This window comes from Polypterus senegalus, chromosome 9, assembly GCF_016835505.1.
Source record: "Polypterus senegalus isolate Bchr_013 chromosome 9, ASM1683550v1, whole genome shotgun sequence".
Lineage (NCBI taxonomy): Eukaryota > Metazoa > Chordata > Cladistia > Polypteriformes > Polypteridae > Polypterus > Polypterus senegalus.
Genome location: NC_053162.1, coordinates 89720491 through 89745654, shown reverse-complemented (window position 1 = coordinate 89745654; position 25164 = coordinate 89720491). Strand labels below are relative to the sequence as shown.

Genomic DNA, 25164 nt, shown 5'->3' with positions numbered 1-25164 from the left:
AACCTGCTTTAAGGGAAGGGACCATTGAGTTCTGGAAAAGTGTGCCAATGGAAAAATACCCCAATGTCAAACGGGCTGCGCTTAAGATACTGTCAATGTTTTGGTCAACATACATCTGTGAGTCTGTGCTTTCTACCCTGAAACACGTGAAATCAAAGCATTGATCTGTTCTGACTGACCCCCATGTGAAAAAATTGCTTTGAGTGGCAACAATGGAATACAAACCAGATTTGAAGAGGATTGTTCAAGGCAAGGAATGCCAGAAGTCCCACTAAGCAACATGTATAGTAAAAGAAAAACGCTATTGTAGATTATTATATTTTTGTTTGTGGACTTGGTTGAACTGAGAGTTTGTGTGTGTGAGACAGTGCACACAATGTTCATTGTTGAAAATGACTGGCCTGTGGTTTTAGTACTGTAGGAGTCAATTTCTGTCATTATCATGTTGGTGTGTGACATTTACAATAAATCTGAGCAGAGGTGTGTGTGTGTGTGAGGAAGGGATGGGTGATGTTCATGTGTGCCCTTGTGTATGATGTGGCTCTTTGCGGTAACACAGTAAAAAATATGGCTCTTGGTCTCTGACTGGTTGGCCACTCCCTGAATTAAATGGATAGGACTGGAAAGCTTTGCTGGACTGAATGGCCTATACTCATCTAGATTGTCTAATGTTCTAACGAACTTGTGCCTCATCTAGTATTGGTGATGCTGCCAGAACAGGCATCAGGCTCCAGAGACCAAAGAGTTGACCTGGATAGGTTCAAAAATGGATAGACAGAATATACAAATTATCTTTCAATTCAGTGCAATTGGGTTTATAATCACATTCAAGCTCATCCTCAGAAATCAGAACCTATGTCCTTTTTTTTCATATCTTTTTATTTTAATGAAGTCACTTGAAGAAACACAAAAATATTTAGGGAAGACAGTTAAGCAACTTCTCTTCTTTTGAAGACACTGTCATTTCAAAGTACTTCTATGTGTAATTTATTAGCTGCTAAAATAAAGGTAAAATTTAGAAAACTTTTAGATAGAAAGACATTGACAGGCAAACAAAACCTAAACCGAAGACAATAGTCAAAGTCTACGTAAACCCATCATATCTAATAAAAAAAAAAAAGAAACTCGATTGGAAATATTGGCTACAATTGAATAATAACAAATACCAAGACAATACAGCTAAAGAGCTTAACCACTGAAGGCATAAATTCTGTTATTTTGCTGTTTTTAATTTTATTAAGGCTTTTTTACTTGCCCATCTGTTAAAACTGAAGTTAAAGTGCAGATCACTAACAGCTCTGCGCATTACTGTTCTGTCCAACTGAGTCCAATCACTAACTTGTTTGTTGTAGTTTAACTTTAATCTGAGTGTATGCAGTATATTTCCAAAAACACAAGTCAGATCAAAAAGCAGAACACTATGAACAGATACATCAATTACAAAATTTTTAAGTCAACATTATGAAGAGAGACAACACAGCAAAACTTTATTTCGAAAACCACGTAAAAATAATACTCAGCAGTTTCATTCCATTTCCTAATGAAAGTTATGGTAGCAATATGCTGAGCTGGGCTGACCACACCACTCAGTTTTCATCATCTTCTTCGATCATCTCCTTGGAAATGCTCCCAGGCCAGTTTAGAGATATAGTCCCTGTTCATCTTACTCATCCTTCTAGAGATGGCCATAACACAGGCCACATGATTAAAGAACACCCTTCTTAGCCAGCTGCTCTAAAGTAAAACTCTCTCGGCCCAAAAGCGAGTCAAGCTTCTAACTCCTATAGTGCCTCTTTTGTAGTGATAGGCCTCTCTCTCTTGGCTCCCATTACATCCGTCCACCAATCCCTGAATGAATTCAGGTGAGAGCAACATCCTGAGAGACAGTATGTCATGTGTAATGTGACACCCCAATGGTGGCAATCAGAAGTCTGCTTACTCATATTTATTCTCATTCAGCTCAGCTGGTTAAGCTGCTGTTTATTGAATTGAAGGTCATGGGTTCACAGCCAGCTTCTCTGTGTGAGGATGTGAAATGTAGAAGGGTAAGACCCTTACTAATTTGCAGAATGTGCAGGGTTAGCCACTGAGTCTGCCCCTATTGGCCAGAACTAGTACATTTTACATACCAGGCACCCAGAAAGCCATCTTAAATCAATGCCCAAGCTATCTCAACCATCTTTTCTCAATCCAGAGAAGTAGTAGTTCTATTCTGAGGTTCTACTGTATTGCAAAGCTCCTTACTCTATCATAGTGGGTGATCTCAGGAGCCTTATTTCAACCACTTGTACCCACAATCTCATTGTTTTAGTCTCTACTCAAGACCTCATATGAGTATGGTGAGGTGGCTTATGTGACTAAATCTGGACACATGTAAGTCTGATAGGACAATCCATGGCAAACTGAGTTGAGAGGAAAAGCCAGACAAAGATAAATCCATTAATGACCCTCATGATGGACTTTGCCCTCCATAGAAATACCAGGACTGGTAGGGGTGCTTGCCAATTGGGCTCAGACCAAAAAAGCCAAATGAAGCTGCAGTGTGGACTCACCAACTACTAGGTTACTGTAATGCCATCTGGGTGACAGGAATCAAAAAAGACTGCAAAGGACTCACACGCTATCATAGTTAGAAATAATTTTGGATTTTAATTTTAAGGAAGAATATGCCTCTAATTGAGAACTTAACAAACATATTGTTGCTGTGGGATCAGGACTTAATGTTTTCTCTAAACTGAAAGGGAGACAAAAAGAAAGAGTTCAAATTCCTACCATGACTTTGCGTAGCTTGTAGTTCCGGGCACGGATGTCCTGCATGAGCATCTCGAATGGAGTGAGCTGGAATTCTGTAGGCAACGGGTTGAATTGTTTCTCTTGGACTTTTTTCAGTTTGACACCGTTCCTTAGCTCCCGCATCAATTGAACCCAGAGCCGAGCCTGAAAAAAAAAAGAAATAAAACACAAAAAAATTGAAGTTACACATTAGCTTATGTGTGTACGACTAGGATAGGCTGATGCGCAACTTATCAAGAAGATGCATCATTATTTTCATTAAATAACTGTTGAGTCATCTCAGAATCTGACAACAGTTGGCAATTTGTAGTACACATAAATGAATGGAGCTCATCAGACAATCATTTTTTAAGGCATTTATAAATTTCACTACCTATTCTAGAACCATTGGGTGCAAGGAGAGAATCAGTACTGAATGGGGTGCCAAGCTATCATTGGACACAACAACACACACATAGCGACAGTTTAGATCCACCGATAATTGCAGCACTCTGAAGGTGGGATGGAGCAGTGCTAACCACTGTACTGACATGGTAGCTTTACTAATGAACTGCGTATTGTAAATCTGGTATTTTATGATGTTAGGAGAGCACTGTCTCTTATTAAATGCACACAGAGGATGCTCTCAACAAATGTCAGAAAAAGGGAATAAATGAGACCCACTGAGATCTGCCACTGTGACACTACTAAGTGTATGTATTTAGGTCAGGAGTACAGGGAGAGCAGCAGGTACTTCACTACTTCACACACTACACCATTGTTGTAGTGTGTAGCTAATAGGATTACCTGAACTACCTGCATTAGTTAGGATCAATGTGGGACACAAAAAGATAACATTTTTGCTATAAAATACAGCATTGCCATTTTTAAAGTCAGAATCTATCTTTCTGTCTCTCTATATATTGTCACACGTGCACATGGGAGATGGTTTACAGGCTTGAATGCTAGTGTTTTTCCACCAAACCAGGGGTTGGTGCTGTCCTCCAATGCTTCTTTCTTTTCTCCCTCTGTAGACAAGCAGAAGAGCTCACCTTTTAATGACGCAATTTCCATATCACAAGAAGTCGGAGCCCGATGACATCATTTGTGGCTCCGGTCCCACGATCCCTCTGGTTTCTCAATCCATGTTTTCTAACCATTCCAGTTCTTTTTTGGATTCCAGTCCGTAAAGGACTGTTTTTTGTTCAATTTCACACAATTGATATATGGGGATGGTTTCCTCAAACCTTTATGATTGTTTCTGTCTCTCATTTATAATATATAATGCAAAGATGACTCACTCATTCACTCAACAACAAAAACACTATTTTCCTTTTATTTAAAAAGCTGAATTTAGGTATCTTCTAAGAAAGACCATTTTGATATATCAGTATTTAGGGGTTAAAACCTCCCTACAATAGAAAAACTAAATACCATCAAATCTAAAAAAAAAAACTTAGATTGAATTTAAATGTGGTGATGTCACAGAAAAAAGAAAATGAGCTGGCCCTTTTTATTTCTTGAAATCTGCTAATGCTAAAGCGAATGAGGTATTCTTAGGCATCAGGGGCCTCATGCATAACGCTGTGTGTAGAATTCACACTCTAACATGGCTAAGGACAAAAGTGGAAATGTGCTTACACACAAAAAAATCCAGATGCATAAATCTGTGCGCTCACCAACTTCCTCGTTCTTCTTCTACATAAATCACAGTCAGCGAGAAAAGTAATGCTTGCGCACGTGCCTGTTGTCCCACCCCAACTCCTTCCAGAATTACGCCTCTTTGAATATGCAAATCAATATAAATAGCCCTTAAGCTCAGCATTCTGTGAAAAGGCAATGGCAAAAGCACATGGGAAAATAGAAGAATTTCAGCAAATACCAAGTATGACTCGAGGTGGCCCGGAAGTGCGTTCAGGTAGTGACAAGCTCAAAGAGCTGGCAAGGTGGCTCCAAGTTAACGAGTTGGAAGAAGAAAGAAGTGCGAAGCTACAGCATGAAGCTGAAAGAAAGCAACTCTGCCACCAAAGTGAAAACACCGAGGAAAGACAAACAAGAGAGAAACTCGTTAGCTGCTGATAGACAAGGGGGGTGAACATGTCCGCAAAACAAAAGCTTTTTACAGCACGAGCTTACGCAGCTAGTTATTTGATAAGTCTTAATAAAAATGTGATGATTCCATGGGGCAAAACATAATATAAAACAAAACTAATTTTAAACAAAGAAAATACTGGAATAGACCGATAAAATGAATAAGCATATCAGGATTAAGAGACATTCTACTAGAAATGCAATACAATACAATTTATTTCTTGTATAGCCCAAAATCAAACAAGGAGTGCAGCAAAGTGCTCTAACAGGCCCGGTTTGTGACAGCCCCCTAGCCTTGACTCTAAGACGGGGGTGTCCAACTCCGGTTTTCATTCTAAACCTTTTCTTAGTTAGTTGCCAGATTTTGCTGCTAATTAACTTCTTTTGCTTTCATTTTAATTAACTTGACTCAGGCCCTTTAGTTGACTCTTTTTCCTAAATTTGCAGCCAAACAATGAGACACAAAACAAGCCACCACATGACCAACTCAATTGTGCCCATCACACAATATCTGAAAATAAAGAGAGGTGAAGGCCTCACTAAGGTTCATCTGCTCAGGTCATCAAAACATCTTGACTCTGTTCTTAGGAAAAACAGAAAAATTGACAGTTTTGGAAATGTCTGCTGTGGCAGAATGAGAGCAGCAACAAGCCATGGAATTAAATAATGAGTTTAATTAACAGCAAGAATCAGCTTCTCATTAAAAAATGGTTGGAGTTTGAAGCTCCAATTTAGCTGGTCAACTTATGATTTGTTTCATGACTCATTTGTGTTTGGCTGCCATTTAATGAAGAAAAGAACCAATTCAGAGTACTGAATCCTTAAAAACAACCCTATTAAAATGAAGGGAAAAGAAGTTAATTAGCAGTGAAAACTGGTCACTGATTAGGAAAAGGGTTACAATGAAAACCTGCAGCCACTGCAGCCCTCCTGGCCTGGAGTTCAACAATCCAGCTCTAAGAAGACACGAAAAAAAATTCTCAAGAAACCTTTGTATGGTAAAAATGGAAGAAATCTTGGAAAGGGCAATTTAGAGAGAGACCCTTTAACAGAAGGTTGGGCATGCAGTGGTTGTCAAAAAGTGGGATAGATACAATTCGATACACAGAACAGGACACAAATAATCCTCAATACAATAGTAATAGTACAAGTACAGAGTAAAATGTAAGAGTACATCAAACTTGGGTAACAGCATGGCATCATCATACCTCATAAAATGACGATGTTGAGCATTTTGTTTAGCACCCAACCCTTTTCACACAGAGCAGGTGTGTTTTAAATTCACCAAATCAGCAGTACACAAGCAGATTCCAGTAGTTGCAGCTTCTCTGCAGCATCCAAGCTGAAGTGTCAATAAATCTTTTAAAAATTAAGACACCTGAGCTCATGGCGACACAAGCAATGGCTTGGCCTGTTTTTCCCCAAAAGTGCCACTGTTCCCAAAGAGACATCCATCCAACCTCCCATCCATCCATTTTGTAATTCAGATATTCATTTCAGGGGTGTAGGAAAAACTGCCTGTCCTCGCCACACTGGACACACGGTGGTGGTGGTGCCAGTCTGGGGTCCTCCCTCACACACTGGGACAGTCTAGAGCAGTGGTTCTCAAGTCATGTTACCTCACATTGATTTTACTCGTTTAGCTCAATAGATTTTTTCCCTGGTCTCTTCTACAGCTTTCAGAAAAGCATTGCAGTGGGATTTGTACATTTAGAAGACACTGGTTTTTTTTACTATAGCTTTAAATGTTTAACTCTCTTTTGTTGTTTTCTTGTGCATTTGCTGGATAGTTTTTTTCCCTTAATCATATCCTTATAATCACAATTAACAAAGAGGTGAGCAGACATCCAGGAAAATGACACCGCAAATGACTACTTCAGCATGTGACCAATTATTGTGCTATTAAGTAAATAAGGCATTAAATAACCAGAATTCTAGGAAAAGCAGAATGAAAAGGATGATGATGCTGATAAAAATCTCACCCTATCCAAAAAAAAAAAGAAATTAAAAAATCACCATTCATTAATGCTCAATAAATTCTAATAAAAATTCACCAAACTTAGTTTTGTTATTTTTACCTTGAACCCAAAACATCGAAACTGGGAAAAAAACAGTTTGCTTAATTAGGAGTTCAATTAAAAACATAAGATGGTTGGAGCAAAAATCTGCAGTGAAACAGAATCTCCATGACTGAGTTTGAATGCCACTGATTTAGTCTTCACTGACTTAGTTCTTGATATATGAGAGAAAATTCTGAGTACCCAGAGACACACACACACACACACTCCGCTGAAAACTTAAATTTAATAAGGGGGCAAATCCTCGGCTTTAAAGTACTTGTAGGGGAATGGGTGACTTTTTTCATTTCCATTTTATACAACCTGCTGTTTCCAAAAATGTTCCCCAAATTTTACAGATTTAAGAAAAAGGTACATTAAAAGAGGAAAAAAAAAAGTGAAATCAGAAGTTAGACTTAATCTGAGGGATGCAACTCACTTGTGCCTTTCACAATTTCCTGCCTTCCTACTCCCATGCAAGCTGAAGAATAACAAGGCCCACGTGTGAGCAGCTGCTGCTAATTTTCCTGACGGATTCTTTAATTAGACAGCAGCTTCCGAAAAAAGACGGGATTCTATGATCAATTCTTAACAATTAAGAAAACTGCTGTGGCAGACGCACACAACAGTCATTTAATATTAATATGGAAAACCAAGCTGGTTGAAATCTCACCAGTCGTTAAACCATGCAAAAGAGAGCAATGGAAGATAATGGTTTTGTTCTCCTCCAGATGGCATTCTACCCCTTTTTTAATATTATAGGCTGCACTTTACACCAAGTCTGAACCCCACCCTCAAACTGCTTACTATCTCGCTTGCTCCTTGTTCTTCATACATCTGATAATTACAAAGGATGCCTGACAAATCAGAGAGGTCTTCCAGTCTATCAAGCTCATTTGTTCAGCTAATTGATAAGTCGTCTCGCTGTTTGAGCTATAATTACATTTATTTATTTGGCTGACGCTTTTATCCAAAGTGACTTACAACATTTTGAGATACAATTGGTTACATTTGTTTTGGTTTTTCAGTTAAAGCACAGGCAGGTGAAGTGTCTTGCTCAGGGTCACACAGTGTCAGTGATGGGAATCGAAGTCCAACGCCTTAACCACTAAACTAAAAGTATAAACTGGGAAAGGTGGGCAAGCCTGTTTTTAGTATAGGAACAGGCAGATGGTCTATGTGAAGCTTTACCTGAGATTATTATGGGTTGTTCTCTGGGTATTCATATTTCCTCTCTTCCCCTAAAGATGTGCATGATGGGTTAATTGACAGTTTTGTGGTTCAAATGTATCCTGTGATGGACAAGATGAATTCTAACATTGCAGGACCCTGTAATGTAGGGGTCTCCAATCACTGTACTAGTGAATTGAATTTTTCATTAGAAGCCATACGTTGCTGTTAATGAAACATGTGGCTTATTACAGTTTTCATTAGATTAGATCAGATTAGATAAACTTGAATGTGTAAGTAGAGTGCTGGACCCTTTCCCAGCCGGGACACCATAATAGAAGAACAATATGGAAGGAGGCATAGCCTGGCTGGGATCGGGTTGTTTCAACATCCCATACAAATGGATAGGATAATGGAGAGTAGGGAGGAGCTGGCTTATGAAAAACAGTCCCCCCCCCAGTATAATAAATGGCAGTGCTCTGTTATTGTGGAACCAGTAAGGATGCCCACAGAGATATCTGGGAGTCGTAGTCCTTAAGAGCAATCCTGTCGGGGTCCTTGGATGCCACCCGAGGGAGCTGCAGGGAGAGGGACTCTCTGTTTCAGGAGGCTTCTGTCTGACCCAGGAATGCTTCTATGGGTTTATGCCCCAGTACCGGAAGTAGTCCTGACATAAAAACAAGCCATTGAGCTTACTGCTGGTAGTCAGAGTCAGGAGGCAGAAGGCAAAACTCACCTGAAGGAGGCAAAGGAGGATTTTGTGTTGAAAGGCTGTGGATTGGCCTGTATGCAAGGTATTTTCTGCAATTAAAACCTTGATTTTGCACCTGGGACTGTTTAGTGTCTGGGGTTTTGGGGGTCAGTGGTGGCCCTTGTCTTTTACAAATGTCATTTTCTATCCTGGTTAATCCAGACCTGGGTCGCGGGGGGCTAGGTGAAGCCTAAGCCAGGGAGTATAGGTTGCAAGGCAGGAACAAACCCTAGAGAGAGCATCAGTAGATGAGAGATAAAATTTAATATTCCCGAAGGGAAATTTTCATGCATACAGCAGCAGAAACAGAAAAAACAAGGATACAGACTCACAGGACAGATAATACAATAAATAAATACGACGTACATAAATATTACATATTGTGCAGAAATTGCAAAATGAACTCAAAGAGTATCAGCATTAAGTATGAGGTGTCAGGAGGAAGCATTGAATTGGACAGAAAAGACCACCGGAGTTGCTTCTTAGCACCACATGGTACCTACAACTGCTTCAAGACAGTGCCTTCTAGAGGGAATGGAGGGGATTTATCTCATTTTGACACTTTCAGTGTGTCCAGGGTTCACCTGGTGATGGAGCAGACTTTCCTGATAGGTTAGTTCAGGGATTGAGCTTCTTTTGAGCTGCTTTCCCAAGAGGCTGAAGTGTAGCACACCACACTGGCTATTATGGAGTGAAAGAACATTTCCAGCAGCTTGCTGCACACTCAAAATACCCCAAAAAGGCAACTCAAAACACTAGTGTTGTCAGACCAGTCCAGTATGTTGTTCATGTGAACGCCCAGGTATTTGTAGTTCTGCACCACACCCACCTCCACCCCCTGGATATCGACTGGCATCAGAAGCTCTTTGGCACGCCGGATGTCCACCACTAACTGATACTGAGTTGCAGGTAGTTCTCCCTGCACCACAAGACGAAGTCCACCACAGCTTTCCTGTACTCTGACTCGTCTCCTTTATTAATGCGGCCCATGATGGACGAGTCATCTGAAAATTTTGGTAGATGGCAACTGCTTGTATTGTGCTGAAAGTCTGTTAGGGCAAACAGGAAGGGAGACATGACAGTTCCCTGATGTGCTCCAGTGTTACACACCACCGTTTTTTGAGTCTCTGAGCTTCACAAACAGTGTGGTCAGGTAGTTCACTTGGTAGTTCATTTGGCCTTGTCGGACAGTTCTAATATGGTAGTTTTGTATTTGTGAGAAATTATTGAAATATTTTTTGCTATGAGTTGATAAGATCTTCTTACTTCTTAGTCCTTCACTCTTTACTTATTTTTCATTAGACAGAAGCTACGATGGACAGACACACAGATGTAAGTGAGAGCAAGTTAACAGCTGGGTTGTTAGCTCTTTTTGCATTTGCATATCCTGGTTAATTGGCACTTAAAACGCTATAAAAATTGTGAATGTAGTAACTGGTAAAGAATTATCAAGTGAGTGTTAGAAAATTAAAATAAAATGAAGAATTAATTTAGAGTTTTAACCTTAAATTCAAAGAGTATTTTGCATTAAGAGCTGGCGAACTAGACGGTCAGCTAGGGTAGCCAAGCTTTCGGGAGGCCACATTTTGTAAACTATAATGAATGTATCAAGTGGTATAGGGAGTGGCTGGCTTGATTTGTGGCCTGACCCCTGATTTTTCCTGCCGCATTCCCCCATCCTGTGTTTTGATCCAACTGTTGCATACTACAGGCGAGAAAACCGCTCTTCAATTGCGCATCCATGAGGCAAGAATTGCATGAAATTAGGATGTGACATTAATGCATGACTTGTGCAAAACTCCAAGGTGAACCTCTCAACTACTGGTTTGGGTGTGACGATTTCACTTTTGCATTGGGCAGCAAAAGGACTAGAGATAGCTCCGAATTAATGGCTCATACGCAAGAAGCTGACAGCAATGAAAACCTGCAGCCTCTGTGATGCTCCAGGATTCCTACCATAACAGAAAAAAACAGATGTTTCCAGTGCATTCATTTTTCAACCTAAAGCTGTGCTGTGAGGACTAAAATATTGCAGATCAATTAGACAGAAGCCAAATAAAGGTATATGACAGCCCACTTGGAATGGAATGGACTCTGCAAGCATGAGGAAAGAGTTCTCAGGTCTGATGAGACAAAAATTACACCTCTTTGGGCACAATGTCTGACATCACCTGCCTAATACTATCCCTAGAGTGAAGCATGCTGGTGGCAACACATGCTTCTCAGTGCCAGGGACAAGGAGACTGGCCAGAATTGAGGGAAGGGGGACTGCAGCCAAATACAGGGAGGTCCTTGAAGGAAAAACCTGCTCTGGAGTGCATGCAACCTCAGACTGGGGTGATGGTCCACCTTTCAGCAAAACAATGAGGTGACGCAAATAGCCAAGGCAATGCTGGAGTGACTTTGGGACAAGTTTGATTGACCTTAAGTGATCCAGTCAAAACCTAGACTAATACCCCACAGAAAGTCTGTGGAATGACCTGAGAAAGGCAGTTTACAGTGGTGTGAAAAACTATTTGCCCCCTTCCTGATTTCTTATTCTTTTGCATGTTTGTCACACAAAATGTTTCTGATCATCAAACACATTTAACCATTAGTCAAATATAACACAAGTAAACACAAAATGCAGTTTTTAAATGATGGTTTTTATTATTTAGGGAGAAAAAAATCCAAACCTACATGGCCCTGTGTGAAAAGTAATTGCCCCTGAACCTAATAACTGGTTGGGCCACCCTTAGCAGCAATAACTTCAATCAAGCGTTTGCGATAACTTGCAATGAGTCTTTTACAGCACTCTGGAGGAATTTTGGCCCACTCATCTTTGCAGAATTTTGTTGTAATTCAGCTTTATTTGAGGGTTTTCTAGCATGAACCGCCTTTTTAAGGTCATGCCATAGCATCTCAATTGGATTCAGGTCAGGACTTTGACTAGGCCACTCCAAAGTTTTCATTTTGTTTTTCTTCAGCCATTCAGAGGTGGATTTGCTGGTGTGTTTTGGGTCATTGTCCTGTTGCAGCACCCAAGATCGCTTCAGCTTGAGTTGACGAACAGATGGCCGGACATTCTCCTTCAGGATTTTTTGGTAGATAGTAGAATTCATGGTTCCATCTATCACAGCAAGCCTTCCAGGTCCTGAAGCAGCAAAACAACCCCAGACCATCACACTACCACCACCATATTTTACTGTTGGTATGATGTTCTTTTCTGAAATGCTGTGTTCCTTTACGCCAGATGTAACGGGACATTTGCCTTCAAAAAGTTCAACTTTTGTCTCATCAGTCCACAAGGTATTTTCCCAAAAGTCTTGGCAATCATCGAGATGTTTCTTAGCAAAATTGAGACGAGCCCTAATGTTCTTTTGCTTAACAGTGGTTTGCGTCTTGGAAATCTGCCATCCAGGCCGTTTTTGCCCAGTCTCTTTCTTATGGTGGAGTCGTGAACACTGACCTTAATTAAGGCAAGTGAGGCCTGCAGTTCTTTAGACGTTTTCCTGGGGTCTTTTGTGACCTCTCGAATGAGTCGTCTCTGCGCTCTTGGGGTAATTTTGGTCGGCCGGCCACTCCTGGGAAGGTTCACCACTGTTCCATGTTTTGCCATTTGTGGATAATGGCTCTCACTGTGGTTTGCTGGAGTCCCAAAGCTTTAGAAATGGCTTTATAACCTTTACCAGACTGATAGATCTCAATTACTTCTGTTCTCATTTGTTCGTGAATTTCTTTGGATCTTGGCATGATGTCTAGCTTTTGAGGTGCTTTTGGTCTACTTCTCTGTGTCAGGCAGCTCCTATTTAAGTGATTTCTTGATTGAAACAGGTGTGGCAGTAATCAGGCCTGGGGGTGGCTACGGAAATTGAACTCAGGTGTGATATACCACAGTTAGGTTATTTTTTAACAAGGGGGCAATTACTTTTTCACACAGGGCCATGTAGGTTTGGATTTTTTCTCCCTAAATAATAAAAACCATCATTTAAAAACTGCATTTTGTGTTTACTTGTGTTATATTTGACTAATGGTTAAATGTGTTTGATGATCAGAAAGATTTTGTGTGACAAACATGCAAAAGAATAAGAAATCAGGAAGGGGGCAAATAGTTTTTCACACCACTGTATATCCCATCCAATCTAAAAAAGCCTGACAGAATGTACCAGGAAGGATGGAATAAAATGCGCAAATCCAGGTGTGCAAAGCTTGTCGAGATTTACCCGTGAAGACTAAAAGCTGTTTCTACAAAGTACTGAATTAAAAGTTTAAATACTTACATGTATATGAATGACAGATCTGAGTTATGACTTTTAATAAATTTGCAAGCCTTTCTGAAAATATGTTTTCACTTTGCCATTATGTGTTATTGAGTGTAGACAGATTTGCAAAAATGGTAAATTTATCCATTGAAAAATAAACCTACAACACATTAAAGTGTGCAGAAATTGAAGGGGCCTGAATATTTTTTGAATCTAATGTATAAAACCTTTTTGGTATTTCATTTTCTGCCAGATACTTGCTCAAAATTGTAACCCCATACCAGAATTGTGTAGATGCTGCAGTGCACACAGAGTTGATTTGCAATTTTGCAATCCCAGCAGCAAGCATTCCGGGCATATTTGAATTTTAATTCTAGGTAGCAGAATATATCAGTGTGAAATGATCATTGTTTCTTCAAAAAGTAGAGTTTCAATACATACTTAGCATGCAAGAAACTATTAAAAGTGCAGCTTGACATTTGTAGGCAATAGATGGAGCAGTTGCATTGATTCATGGCTGAATGTAGTATGTTACGTATGATGCAGATTGTGGCACGCCTCAGACAGAAGTACAAATATCACACATGGTTTAACGTGAGAACTTCAGCAAATTGTCCTCCTTGTGTGGCAGACAGAGCCTTGAGGCACTGCACTTGCTTTTCCTTCTTTCTGTTTCTTAATTTAGCTGAAAAAAATGCACACCCAAGATTAAACAAAATATTTTTAAAATGTTGACACAGCCCAAATGTATTTATTGCTGATCAACTGAGAAACTCCACCCAGACAGTCTCTGAAACTTGTGCAGCACAATCCATCTACAAGACAGTCTTCCCTTAGGCTTCCAGATGTAAGAACATCTGGGTTCTGTTATGTACAAAGGGTTTTACAAATGCTGCAGTGGCATTAGCTGTGGAGTCACTATAAGGTTTTGAGAAAAAGTATGTTTATTAGGTGTCAATGATATTAAACACATTAAACATTTATCATCCATCCATCCATCCATTATCCAACCCACACTATATCCAAACTACAGGGTAATGGGGGTCTGCTGGAGCCAATCCCAGCCAACACAGGGCGCAAGGTAGGAAGCAAACCCCGGGCAGGGCGCCAGCCCACCACAGAACATTTATCACTGTATTTTCATTTTTACTAAGAAGGGCTAGGTAGAACAATCTTGTCCAGGTAGTACAGTGGCACAGTAGTTAGTGCCACTGCCTCTCTGCTCCCATTTCAATGCCAACATGCACTCGTAATAATAATGGCATTTTATAGTTCTTCACCAGGTTGTGTGGTTCCACATAGAGCCATTACTTGAGAAAGCACCAATTAATTCTGGGAAGGGTTCTTTGCATATAAAATTGGTTCTTTGTGCTTTGAAAAATACTGAAATTTTACTATATGATAAGCTACCTTTTCACTAACAAGAAAACTTGAACTTAGCCTGTGCTATTCTATGTAGCGGGAGTCGTCACCATCTATTCAAGGCTATTTACTGTATGGAGTGTGTTGTGGATCTAAATAAATAAAGGCTCTTTCTGGAATCTTCATGTGGATGGGTATTTTGGGAACCAAAAATGGTTTCCCTAAGGCATCACTCTGACGAACAACTCTGGCACCTTTATTTCTAAGTGAGTGACATGTGTATGTTTAGATTTTAGGTATTCTCCCTGCATCTGATCATTCATTTTTTTCTCTTTGTACCCTGGATTTCAAACAAGTGCATGTTGAATTAACTAACAATTTTAAATTAGCTTGATGTTAGTATGGATGTCTATGTAAATTTGCCTTGTGATGGACTGGTTCCCCATCCAGAGTTGGTTCTCACCTTTGAATGCTTTGGTTCTTCACTGGATTACTCTGATCTTGCACTGACAGCCCAGAGAAATTCATATTGGTTTACTGGCACATGTAAACTGGCCCAGAGTCAGTGTGAGCATACACTGTGATGGAAGAGCTCTCTGTGCAGGGTGGGTTTTCACTTTGTGGGGTTAGAAATACGGTGTCCATGGCCCTATAATTAAGTAAATTGGAAAATGGATAAATCATCCTGAATATGTTCTGATAGTTATTCCCGGGTGACTAGTGGCACTTCCACTATAATCTTTTACTGAAGTGACTGGCTTCGATTCAAAGGTCAATGTTTGGGGAGATAAGGCACTTAAACCTTACTCCATCTAAATTATTTTGTAACTTATCCTTTTGTTCCCCTATAATGTTCAGTCCATGTCCAGCTGCTCTGTGGCACTTAAATCACTGTAATGAGCAGCCAGTGAAGTGTAAATGTGAAATTCCTTTTACGCTTTGATCACACAAAGGAAATTAATGGCCAACTTTTATGAGGTTATATATACACCTGATATAAATATATATATTTCAAGCTTGTCTTTCAGAAATAAGATAAGGCTGAGAGTGTTATTAAAAATATATTTAAAGGGCATGAACCTTTGTCAGCAACATAACAGAGGCTGTAAAATACACCCTCTTTTGAAATTTTCTATATTATGTAATAGTATGGATTTTTTCTAGATATTAACACATTCTATGATGCTAAAGTGAAAATAAATTTTCTTCAAACTAATGTGTCTCGTTTTTGAAGTACAACTGTCTGCAGATAAGACATTTCCCAAAGTTTTAGCTTAAACACTTCAGCCTTTTATCCCGGCCAATACCCCCAGACCGCCAGAGGGAGCCATCCCTATGACATGGAATTGCTTTAGATTCCAGCAGGGCATCATGGACTATGGAGTTTTCCCGTAAAGCCCTGCTGGATAACATCGGGACCACCAGGGGTCGCTCCAGGGAGAACCAGGGACTCCTATTTGCCCTACGCCCCGGAAGTACTTCCGAGTCACATGAATGGAAGGAATGATGTACCTCCGAGGTGAAAAAAGGACTTTTATCTGACCCGGAAGTGATAAAGAATTATGGAATGAAGGATGAAAAACACTTCCGGGTCAGGAATTATATAAGAACTTTGGGAACTCCCAGACGATGAGCTGAGCTGTGAGGAAGAGTGGCTAAGTGTCTGGGAGTTGGAGGATTGATTATTATTGTATTGGTTATTTATGAGTAGTGTGGAGTGGAGGGTGCTTGGTGCACATAATTATTATAATAAAAAGAAGTATTGGACTTTTACCTGGTGTTTGGTGTGGTACCTGAGGATTCAAAGGAGCAATAGCGCCCCCTACTGTCACAATATATATATATATATATATATATATATATATATATATATATATATATATATATATATACACTATATATATATATATATATATATACACTATATATATATATATATATACACACACACACACACACAGCATATACACTCACTGGACACTTTATTAGGTACACCTGTTCAACTGCTTGTAAATATCTTCTCAGCCAATCACATGGCAGCATCTCAGTGCATTTTGGCAGGTAGACATTGTCAAGAAGACCTGATCAAGTTCAGACTGGCTGGTCTATGTATTTTAGAAACTGCTTATGTATTGAGATTTTTATGCACAACCTATGCACAACCATCTCTAGGTTTTACAGAGAATGGTCTGAAAAAGCGAAAATATCCAGTGAGTGGCAGTTCCCTGGGTGAAAATGACTTGTTGATGCCACAGGTAACAGGAGAATGGCCAGACTGGTTTGAGCTGATAGAAAGGCAACAGCAAATCAAATACCCATTCGTTATAACCAAGGTATGCAGAAAAGCATCTGCAAATGCACAACATGTCAAATCTTGAAGCCAATGGGCTACAGCAGCATTTCTGTCCGCTAAGAATGGGCAACTGAGGCTAGAGTTCACACAGGCTCATCAAAATTGTAGAACAGAAAATTGGAAAAACGTTTCCTGGTCTGATGAGTCTCGATTTCTGCTGTGACATTCAGATAATATGATGAGAATTTGGTGTCAACAACATGAAAGCATGGATCCATTCTGCCTTGTATCAACAGTTCAGGCTGGTGGTGGTGGTATAACGGTGTGGGGGATATTTTCTTGGCACACTTTTGGCCCCATAGTACCAACTGAGCATCATTTAAATGCCACAGCTTGCCTGAATATTGCTGCTGACCAAGTCCATCCCTCTATGACTGCAGTTTACCCATCTTCTGATGGCTACTTCCACCAGGATAATGTGCCATGTCACAAAGCTCAAATCGTCTTAAACTGGTTTCTTGAACATGACAATGAGTTCACCATACTCAAATGGCCTCCACAGTCGCCAAATCTTAATTCAACACAGCACCTTTGGGATATAGTGGAACAGGAGATTCATATCATGGATGTGCAGCCAACAAATCTGCAGCAACTGCGTGATGCAATCATGCCAATATGGACCAAAAACCTTGAGGAATATTTCCAGCACATTGTTGAATCTATGCCATGAAGAATTACGGCAGTTCTGAAGGTGAAAAGGGGTCCAACCCGGTACTAGCAATGTGTACCTAATAAAGTGGCCAGTGATTGTATATTGTGGCCTCCAGGAGGCACACCAGCTCCCCAATCTAAACACAGACAGAATATATATATATATATATATATGTGTGTGTGTATATATATATATATATATATATATATATATATATATATATATATATATATATATATATATATATATATATATATATATATATATACACACATACATATACTCAACAGGATGACAAAATAGAGTCCATTACTGAAAAGACACAAAAAATATCTTGTCTAAGGTTTTCCAAAAGGCACAGAGAGACTCCGTGTCCAAGTGGAAAACGATACATTTTCTTCTCTTAATGCTAAGTGCTGAGTTTGGAGCAATAGCAGAAGTGCCATCGTTATACCATGGGGATACAAGAATGACATCTCAAGAGGAGAATTAGGAGTAATAGAACAAAATCTGTCTGCAAAGCAAATAGCAACTATTCTTGAGTTTGGGAGAAGAATCGTCTTATGGAAGAACAATAATTCAAACCATACTGTATATGGAGAGCAAAACAATAGAAAACTGGCCTAACAAAGTCAGGGGCCTCATTTCAATTGAGATGCAGCAGTAGCTGAAAATGCCTCTTCAGTAACAATTCCAGTTCAATTCAGAGGTGCCTTCATCCATTTAAATTGTGACCCATTTAATTCCATGATATTCACATGGAACCACTAACTATTCCAGTAGCACTGGTTAAGGATGTGGATAGAAAATGGAGTGAAAAATGTTACTTTCATTTGACAATATAATGGAAAAAAATAAGAACAATGTGGAACAGACCAAGGAAGGAGGGGTAGCAAATATCTTTAAAGCTACTTCAAGAATAGAATAGACTTTAACTTCCCACCAGAACAACTGAAAAGCTTTTGACCCTGCTTGGGACATTCCACTTATACTGTATTATAATGTTGTTTTTTTAATCCCTTGAGTGTGCAAAATAAATATTGTGACAGATATCCGGGGGCATTGCCCCACCAGAATGCCAGAAGATGGGAGAGACCAGGAGAGGGACAGTATTTTCCCCAGAATGTGAAAGGGCAGCTGTCCTGGGTTGCATGGAGGCCACGGAGTCGGGACACTTAACCCTGTAGGAGGACATGGCCACCACCAGGGGGCGCCTGGACAGCTCCAGAATGGTGGTTGACAGCACTTCCGCCATAGCAGGAAGTGCTACAAGATTCTAATCAAGAAGCACCTGGAGCACTTCTGGGTGCTCTATAAAGGAGGCCACAACATTCCACTCAGGGCTAGAGTTGGGAGGGAGAAGATAGGAGCCTGAGGAGGAGATGGTGGCTGAAGAGAGAGAGAGAGACAGAGAGAGAGAGAAAGAGACTGAGTTGGCCGGTTGTGGCACTGTGTAGTGTTGTGTTTAATAAAAACGTGTGTAATCGGGACATTTGGTGTCTGTCTGTTTGTGGCAGGTGGGTTTCTCACAATATATATACAGTACACAATATATACACGCCGTGGCACAGCGTAAAGGGGCTTCATCTCTGACGCTGACATCCGAGGTTCGATCCCCGAGAGGGGAGCAGTAGAGTGTGTACGCCTGATAAGCCCAAATGAGGGTGAAACACGTGTCGCAAACTATTTGCATTATTTGACAGTAAACTATGCAATATATATATATATATTGTGATATATGGCCCGCCATTCATCCCGGCCAATACCCCCAGGGCGCCAGATGGAGCCCTTCCTACAGCATGGAGGTGCCCCGAATTCCAGCAAGGCATCATGGACATTGGAGTTTTCCTGTACAGCCCTGCTGGATAACATCGGGGCCGCCAGGGGATGCTGCAGGGAGGCCCAGAGACTTGTACAGTATTTTCCCTACAGCCTGGAAGTACGTCCCAGTCACATGGACAGAGGGAATGACATGCTTCCAGGTTGAATAAGAGGAGTCATGGACTATAAAGGACTCTGGGAAATCCCAGAAGGATGAGCTGAGTCGGGAGGAAGGGTGACAACGCATCTGGGAGAGTGGAGGATTTATTGTTATTGTTATTAATTATTGATTTATGAGTATTGTGGAGTGGAGGGTGCTTTGTGCACTGTATAGTTCAAATAAATTTAATTATTGGACTTTTACCTGGTGTCTGGCATCTGGTCTGAGGGTTCAAGGGGATGACAGCGCCCCCTATCTGTCACTATATATATATATATATATATATATATATATATATATCATCTACCTCATAAGCAGTTTAATATGAATTTTTATTTTGTAATGTTCCTATGTCCTTTTCAGTTATCTGTAGAGTAGAAAGCTAACACAGGTTATGAAAGGAGTATCAAACAGCACAGAACATGGAGAACAAAGTTAACATCTATCTTTAACACAGAATCAGTACTTAAGCAGTGCAAATATCCAGACTTTATTCTCACCCAGTCAGTGTGACGGAGATTGTCCAGCTCTGCAGTCAGTATCTCTGCATGCTCTTCTGTATTTATTTTCTTCAACATCTATTAAAAAGTTAAAGAGAATCACAATAAACTGGCTGTTAGTCCTTACATATGTACTTCTCATCTACCATACGTTGTCAGCACCAGAGATTACTTTATCTGGAATATTTCTTCCTTCCACAATTACAAAATCCTGAATATTCGGCCTGCTGACGATTCTGAATCAGCCTGGTATGAGTAACAAGGGGGAGTGTGCACTGTGTCCTGCAATAAACTGGCACTCTGACTTGGGCTAGTTCCTGTCTTACAGCAGATAGCTTAATAAATGCTCCTGCCCTCACAATTATTAAATTGTATTAAGTGGTTTCAGAAAATGGATGTGTGAGGGACGGCCGGGATGCCTTCTTAATGGAAGGCCAAGGGGAGATGGCTTATGAAGGGCACTATCTCCCCCGAGCTGCTATTTGGAAGTTTCGCTGGTCAGCAACTGTACCTCGCAATCCCATATCCCTGTATGGGAATTGGTATTTGTCGGCTCAGCCCTGTTGGTTTCCAGGGGTGCCACTAGGGTGTGCTGCAGGAACTGCTTAATCATTATATATAGGGTTCCCACCTTACCTGGAAGTACTCCACAATTATGTGACACCAGAAGTTCTCCCAGGATTCTGAATATAAGGAGCCGCGTGCCTTCATTCAGGGAGTCGTAAGTGAGAGGATGACGTTTGCCTTAGGAGGGGTTGAGGTGGAAGAATAGTGGGAAGAAGTGTTGTCTGCTTTGTTTATTGTGCTGTACCTATTGTACTGTTCTGCGTGTGGGAACGGTTTGGAAACTTTTCCCACCTGTAAATGAAACGTGTGTGTTGCTGGACTTGTGCCTGGTGTCCGTTGAGTCGTCTTAGGAAGCTGGCATGCCCCCTGGTGGTCACAGATGGAATTAATATAATTTGCATAGCTCTGAGAACCATAGTGAGGGGATTCAAACTGCACAGCAAGGATATGAACCAAGTTTCCTAAGGTTCTAAGCACAGTACCACCACATTACTCAAAAAAGGAAACCTAACATAGTATCAGCATCTCTGAAATTGTTTTACAATAGGCCATAAATACTTCTGGGGCACAGTTTCACTTTACTGAGCAGTATTCATTAATGATTAATGACTGAAATGCAACTTAAAAGAAAGCACATTTGTTCTTAACAGATAGACAATATTGTTTTATAGCAAGCAGATAAACAATTTACCTTAAAACCATGCTTTACAGATAATGAAAGAAGAGGCTTGTGATATTTTAATGTGTTAAATTACACTTAAAAGATTCAGAATGGAATCATATCCAAAAATATTCTCTTTTCTTCCACAACAGAAGCCTGAGAATTAGAAGCATTACCTGACATTGTTACATGTCCCTCTGATTGTCACCATAGTAAAATTTCTTTGAACCCTGTAGCATCTTTCTTCTTCTTCTTTTTGGTGCCCCTATTATTAGGTCTTCCAAGAATCACTGAAGTCCTCCTTACTCTTCCAAAGTCTAGTTGGACTGCTTGTCAAATGTTTTTTCAGCTCTGTGGCACCTGGTTTATGGTAAGGGTCACCCCATGTTGGCTTGTGTGTGTCCTTTAGATTTTAACATGTTGGTCCAACCTAAAAATCTACCCCTTTTCACAGCCCTCAGCTTTCAATAGTGCACCATCTTTGCCAACAGAATTCCTGATAACCGATTAATGTACTGTCCTATGGGGTTTACTCTGTTACTGTCAAGTCTGTTTTTGGCAACATTGTCCAATTTACTTTTTAATTGTCATTCTGTAAATCCTCACAGTGAAGGTCTATTGATAAAATGAAGGCCGTCTAATAAAATGAACTCTATCCTTATGTCCATTGTAGAAAACAAAGAGCCTGATTTGACCTGGAATTTAAAATTATCTCTAGGTCTGAGGCAGACCGACTATGACATCAGAGGGGAATTCGAAATGAAGACTAAACTGTCAGGGGAGAGGGAAGTCTGGGTCAAGGAAAGGGTGAGCCATGCTGGGCATGTGGGCAAGTTACTGGATTGAATCAAGACTGTATAGTCAAACCCAGAGAAGCAGCAGGGTTTTTTAGTTTATTCTGCTTATTTTTACTTTGTGCTCTCCCTGTGATTATTTCTCCTATGTGGTTTACGTTTCTAAGTATTAAAGGCACTATTTCTCTTAACCTTGGCCTTCTTTGATTGTTCTGAGTGCAGAGTACTCCCACAAGGGCTTCTCCTATTATAATCTAATTTTTCCACGTTAACTTAATATTATATGCAGTTTCTTAGGTCCACTTCCTTAGGAGTGATTTTTGTCCCCCATCTACCTTCAGAGAAACGTGTTGCACAGTGTAGCCAAAAGTGTAGCAGAGTGATTCTGACACATGATGCAAATTGTTTCAGATTATCTTGGGGTGGACTTCTATTCCAAACAGTTTTTTCCATCTATTCTGAGAGACGCACGTTTATTTCTATAATCTGAGTGACGGCTTTAGCAAAGGCAACTTATAAGATCAGTATACGGTACAATTGCATACATTTTTGAAGCACAGGAAGGTTAAGTGATGTGTTCAAGTTCACACTCTGACTTTGAAGCAGGAACTGAACTAGCAGCTTGTAGTTTAAAATCCAATACTTTAACCACTCTACCACAGTGCTAACAGATTAAATGAATACTCTGCTCAAAAATGATATTTTTTATACAAGACTCGTCCCATGTTGTTGGGTAGCAATAGCTGAGAAAAATTTTAATCTCATGTTTTCATAAAGAACAAAAATAAAAAAAGGTTATGATGACCAATGCTGTACAACAGCAAATGACCTGTAAAATGTGAATGGGAATAAGACCTGACATTACTCGTGTTGCATAATCCTCATGTCGGTTTTCCAGTTGTTTGTTCACAACATACAAAATGCAAAAAACATGCATGTTTTGCTAAAATATTATTATATGGATACTTCCCAAAAAATCATTGCACATCATAAATAAAATAACATAATTCACATGAGAGTGAGCTTTTGAAGTTAAACCCAACGTCCTCCTCATTTATTGGTCAAGAGTACTGTCCTTACCTTATGTGCATGAGTCAAACCAAAGTAGGTTAACTGGGGATTCTAAAGCAACCCATTGTTGGCATGCAGTGTTACAATGGTCCCTAGGGTGAACTGGTACCTGATGCTGCTGGGATAAATTCTAGATCCTTGTAACCCTGAATTGGCTAGGTATGAAAATTATTGGATGGTTCTACAAAAATAAAGAGGCATTCCTGCTGAACTACTTTAATATCTGTTAAAATCATGGTTATACCAATGAGCATCTTGTGGCTCCTTATCTTCTTGTACAACTAAATGTACAAGGTGACATACTCAAGGTCCTTGTCATTTCAGCTTTTATGCCATTTAAAAATATATTCTGAGATTTTTCAGGTGAGGCAGACAGAAATGTCGAGGTAAGGTGGTTCTGTTGACTAAGTACATCACCTGAGAGTGGTATCATGTGTTGAAGAGCACATATAAGTGACAACTTCACAAGTGACAGTAATAATCCTCCAAAACATTTTGTAGCTTAAAGGATAAAACCAAATCACATTAAATATTAAGTCATTACTAGCGTAGCATAGCAACACACATGAGTCATCCAAGTGACCCTTCAACGCTGACTTCATTTTAGCAGTCACATAATGACATAGCACTGATAAGGAGGCTACATTTTTATTATATCCTGCCAGTGACACCATTCTCGTCAGTCAAGTCAGCTTTTAATATCTGGCCTTCTTGAAGCTAAAGCGACAAAACATTTAATTGTGACGGACATGTCTGTTTTTTATATGATATGTGAAGCACTGTGGCATCTCATGGCATTTAAGCATTGATGCCTGATTACATTTCAAGCTGCTCCACCCTGAAGTAACTAGTCATACAAATGCAAACATGCAAAGGGTGTTTCCAGGTACAGGAATGATATGGCTGCTTTTGACCCTGCCCAGTTATTCTTGTTTGACATGTTTTCACCACTGGAGTGCAACTACCCATAAAGCACGTTGGCAATACTTAAGAACAGTATTTTCTACCACAAAATGATTTTTAACATTTCATTTACCCCTCCAGGATTGGCTCCAGCCAGGGCCGGATTTAGATGAAAAGAGGCCCTAGGCTATTCCACTTATGAGGCCCTTACACCTCCCATTTTTAAGTTTGTTCAAATTGCTAACAATTTGAATGTAGGCCCCTCTTGATCTTGAGGCCCTAGGCTGAAGCCTAGTTAGCCTATAGGAAAATCCGGCCCTGGCTCCAGCACACCTCCATGACCCTGTGTTAGGATTCAGTGGGTTTGAAAATGGATGATATCATATGTAAATAATAGGCAACATTGAACACAAAACCTCAATCAATCAATCAATCAATATAATAAACAATAACAACTCCCTCTCCAATACATGCCAGAATTCCTAAAAAGAAAGTTTCTGACTTTGTTAGGGGAAAAAAGGCAGTCACAGTCACAGTTAGGCATTATGCAGATGTATTGCCACTGGTATGAATGAGCTCCACTGGCGTTTCTTGACGCACTTCTGCTGGATAATTCATTGCATGAAAGTCCTCCGTGTTAGTGTGCCAGAGAGAGGATGTGCAGCATTGTTCATAATGGCACTCAGTGTTGTTTTCATTCTCTCCTTTGCTGTGACCTCCAGGGGGTCCAAAGTGCATTCTATAACTGAACCTGCCTTCTTATTCAGCTTACTAATTTGGTGGACCTCTCCTGAAGTTATATGACCAGTCCAGCACTCCACAGCACAGAAAATTGCTCTGGCCCTTATAGAGTTATAGGACATGTCAAAGATGTCAGTATCCACATTAAAGGAGCACATTCTCTTAAGAAAAACCAAAAACAGCCTGTTCTGCTCTTTCTTATATAGTTCTTCTATGTTACAAGAGCTTTTCAGCCTGTCAGTAATATGAACCCCCAGAAGTTGTAGGCATGTACCACCCCCCTGGATAGTGACTGGGTGTAGTGGCTCTTTGGTTCAGTGAAAATCAACAAACCGTTCCTTCTCTTTTCTGATGTTAAGGTGCAGACAGTTCTCTTTGCTCCAAGAAACAAAGTTCTCCACCTGAATACACTCTGTCTCGTCATCCTTGTCAAAACACTCCATTAGTGTAGAATCATCTGAGAATTTCTGCAGTTTACATGACCTGTTGTTATATTT

The 25164-nt window shown here is 40.1% G+C and overlaps 1 protein-coding gene across 1 annotated transcript in view; it reads right to left on the bottom strand.

The window, feature by feature from the left end:
* The window catches only part of spire2 (spire-type actin nucleation factor 2), a 192266-nt gene that overhangs the window by 75182 nt on the left and 91920 nt on the right, over nt 1–25164 (bottom strand). The window contains exons 4-5 of the mRNA XM_039763456.1: nt 19931–20008; nt 2773–2937 (exon numbers count right to left, since the gene is read on the bottom strand). Coding sequence (XP_039619390.1) covers nt 2773–2937; nt 19931–20008 — 243 coding nt within the window. The remainder of the gene's footprint in view (nt 1–2772; nt 2938–19930; nt 20009–25164) is intronic.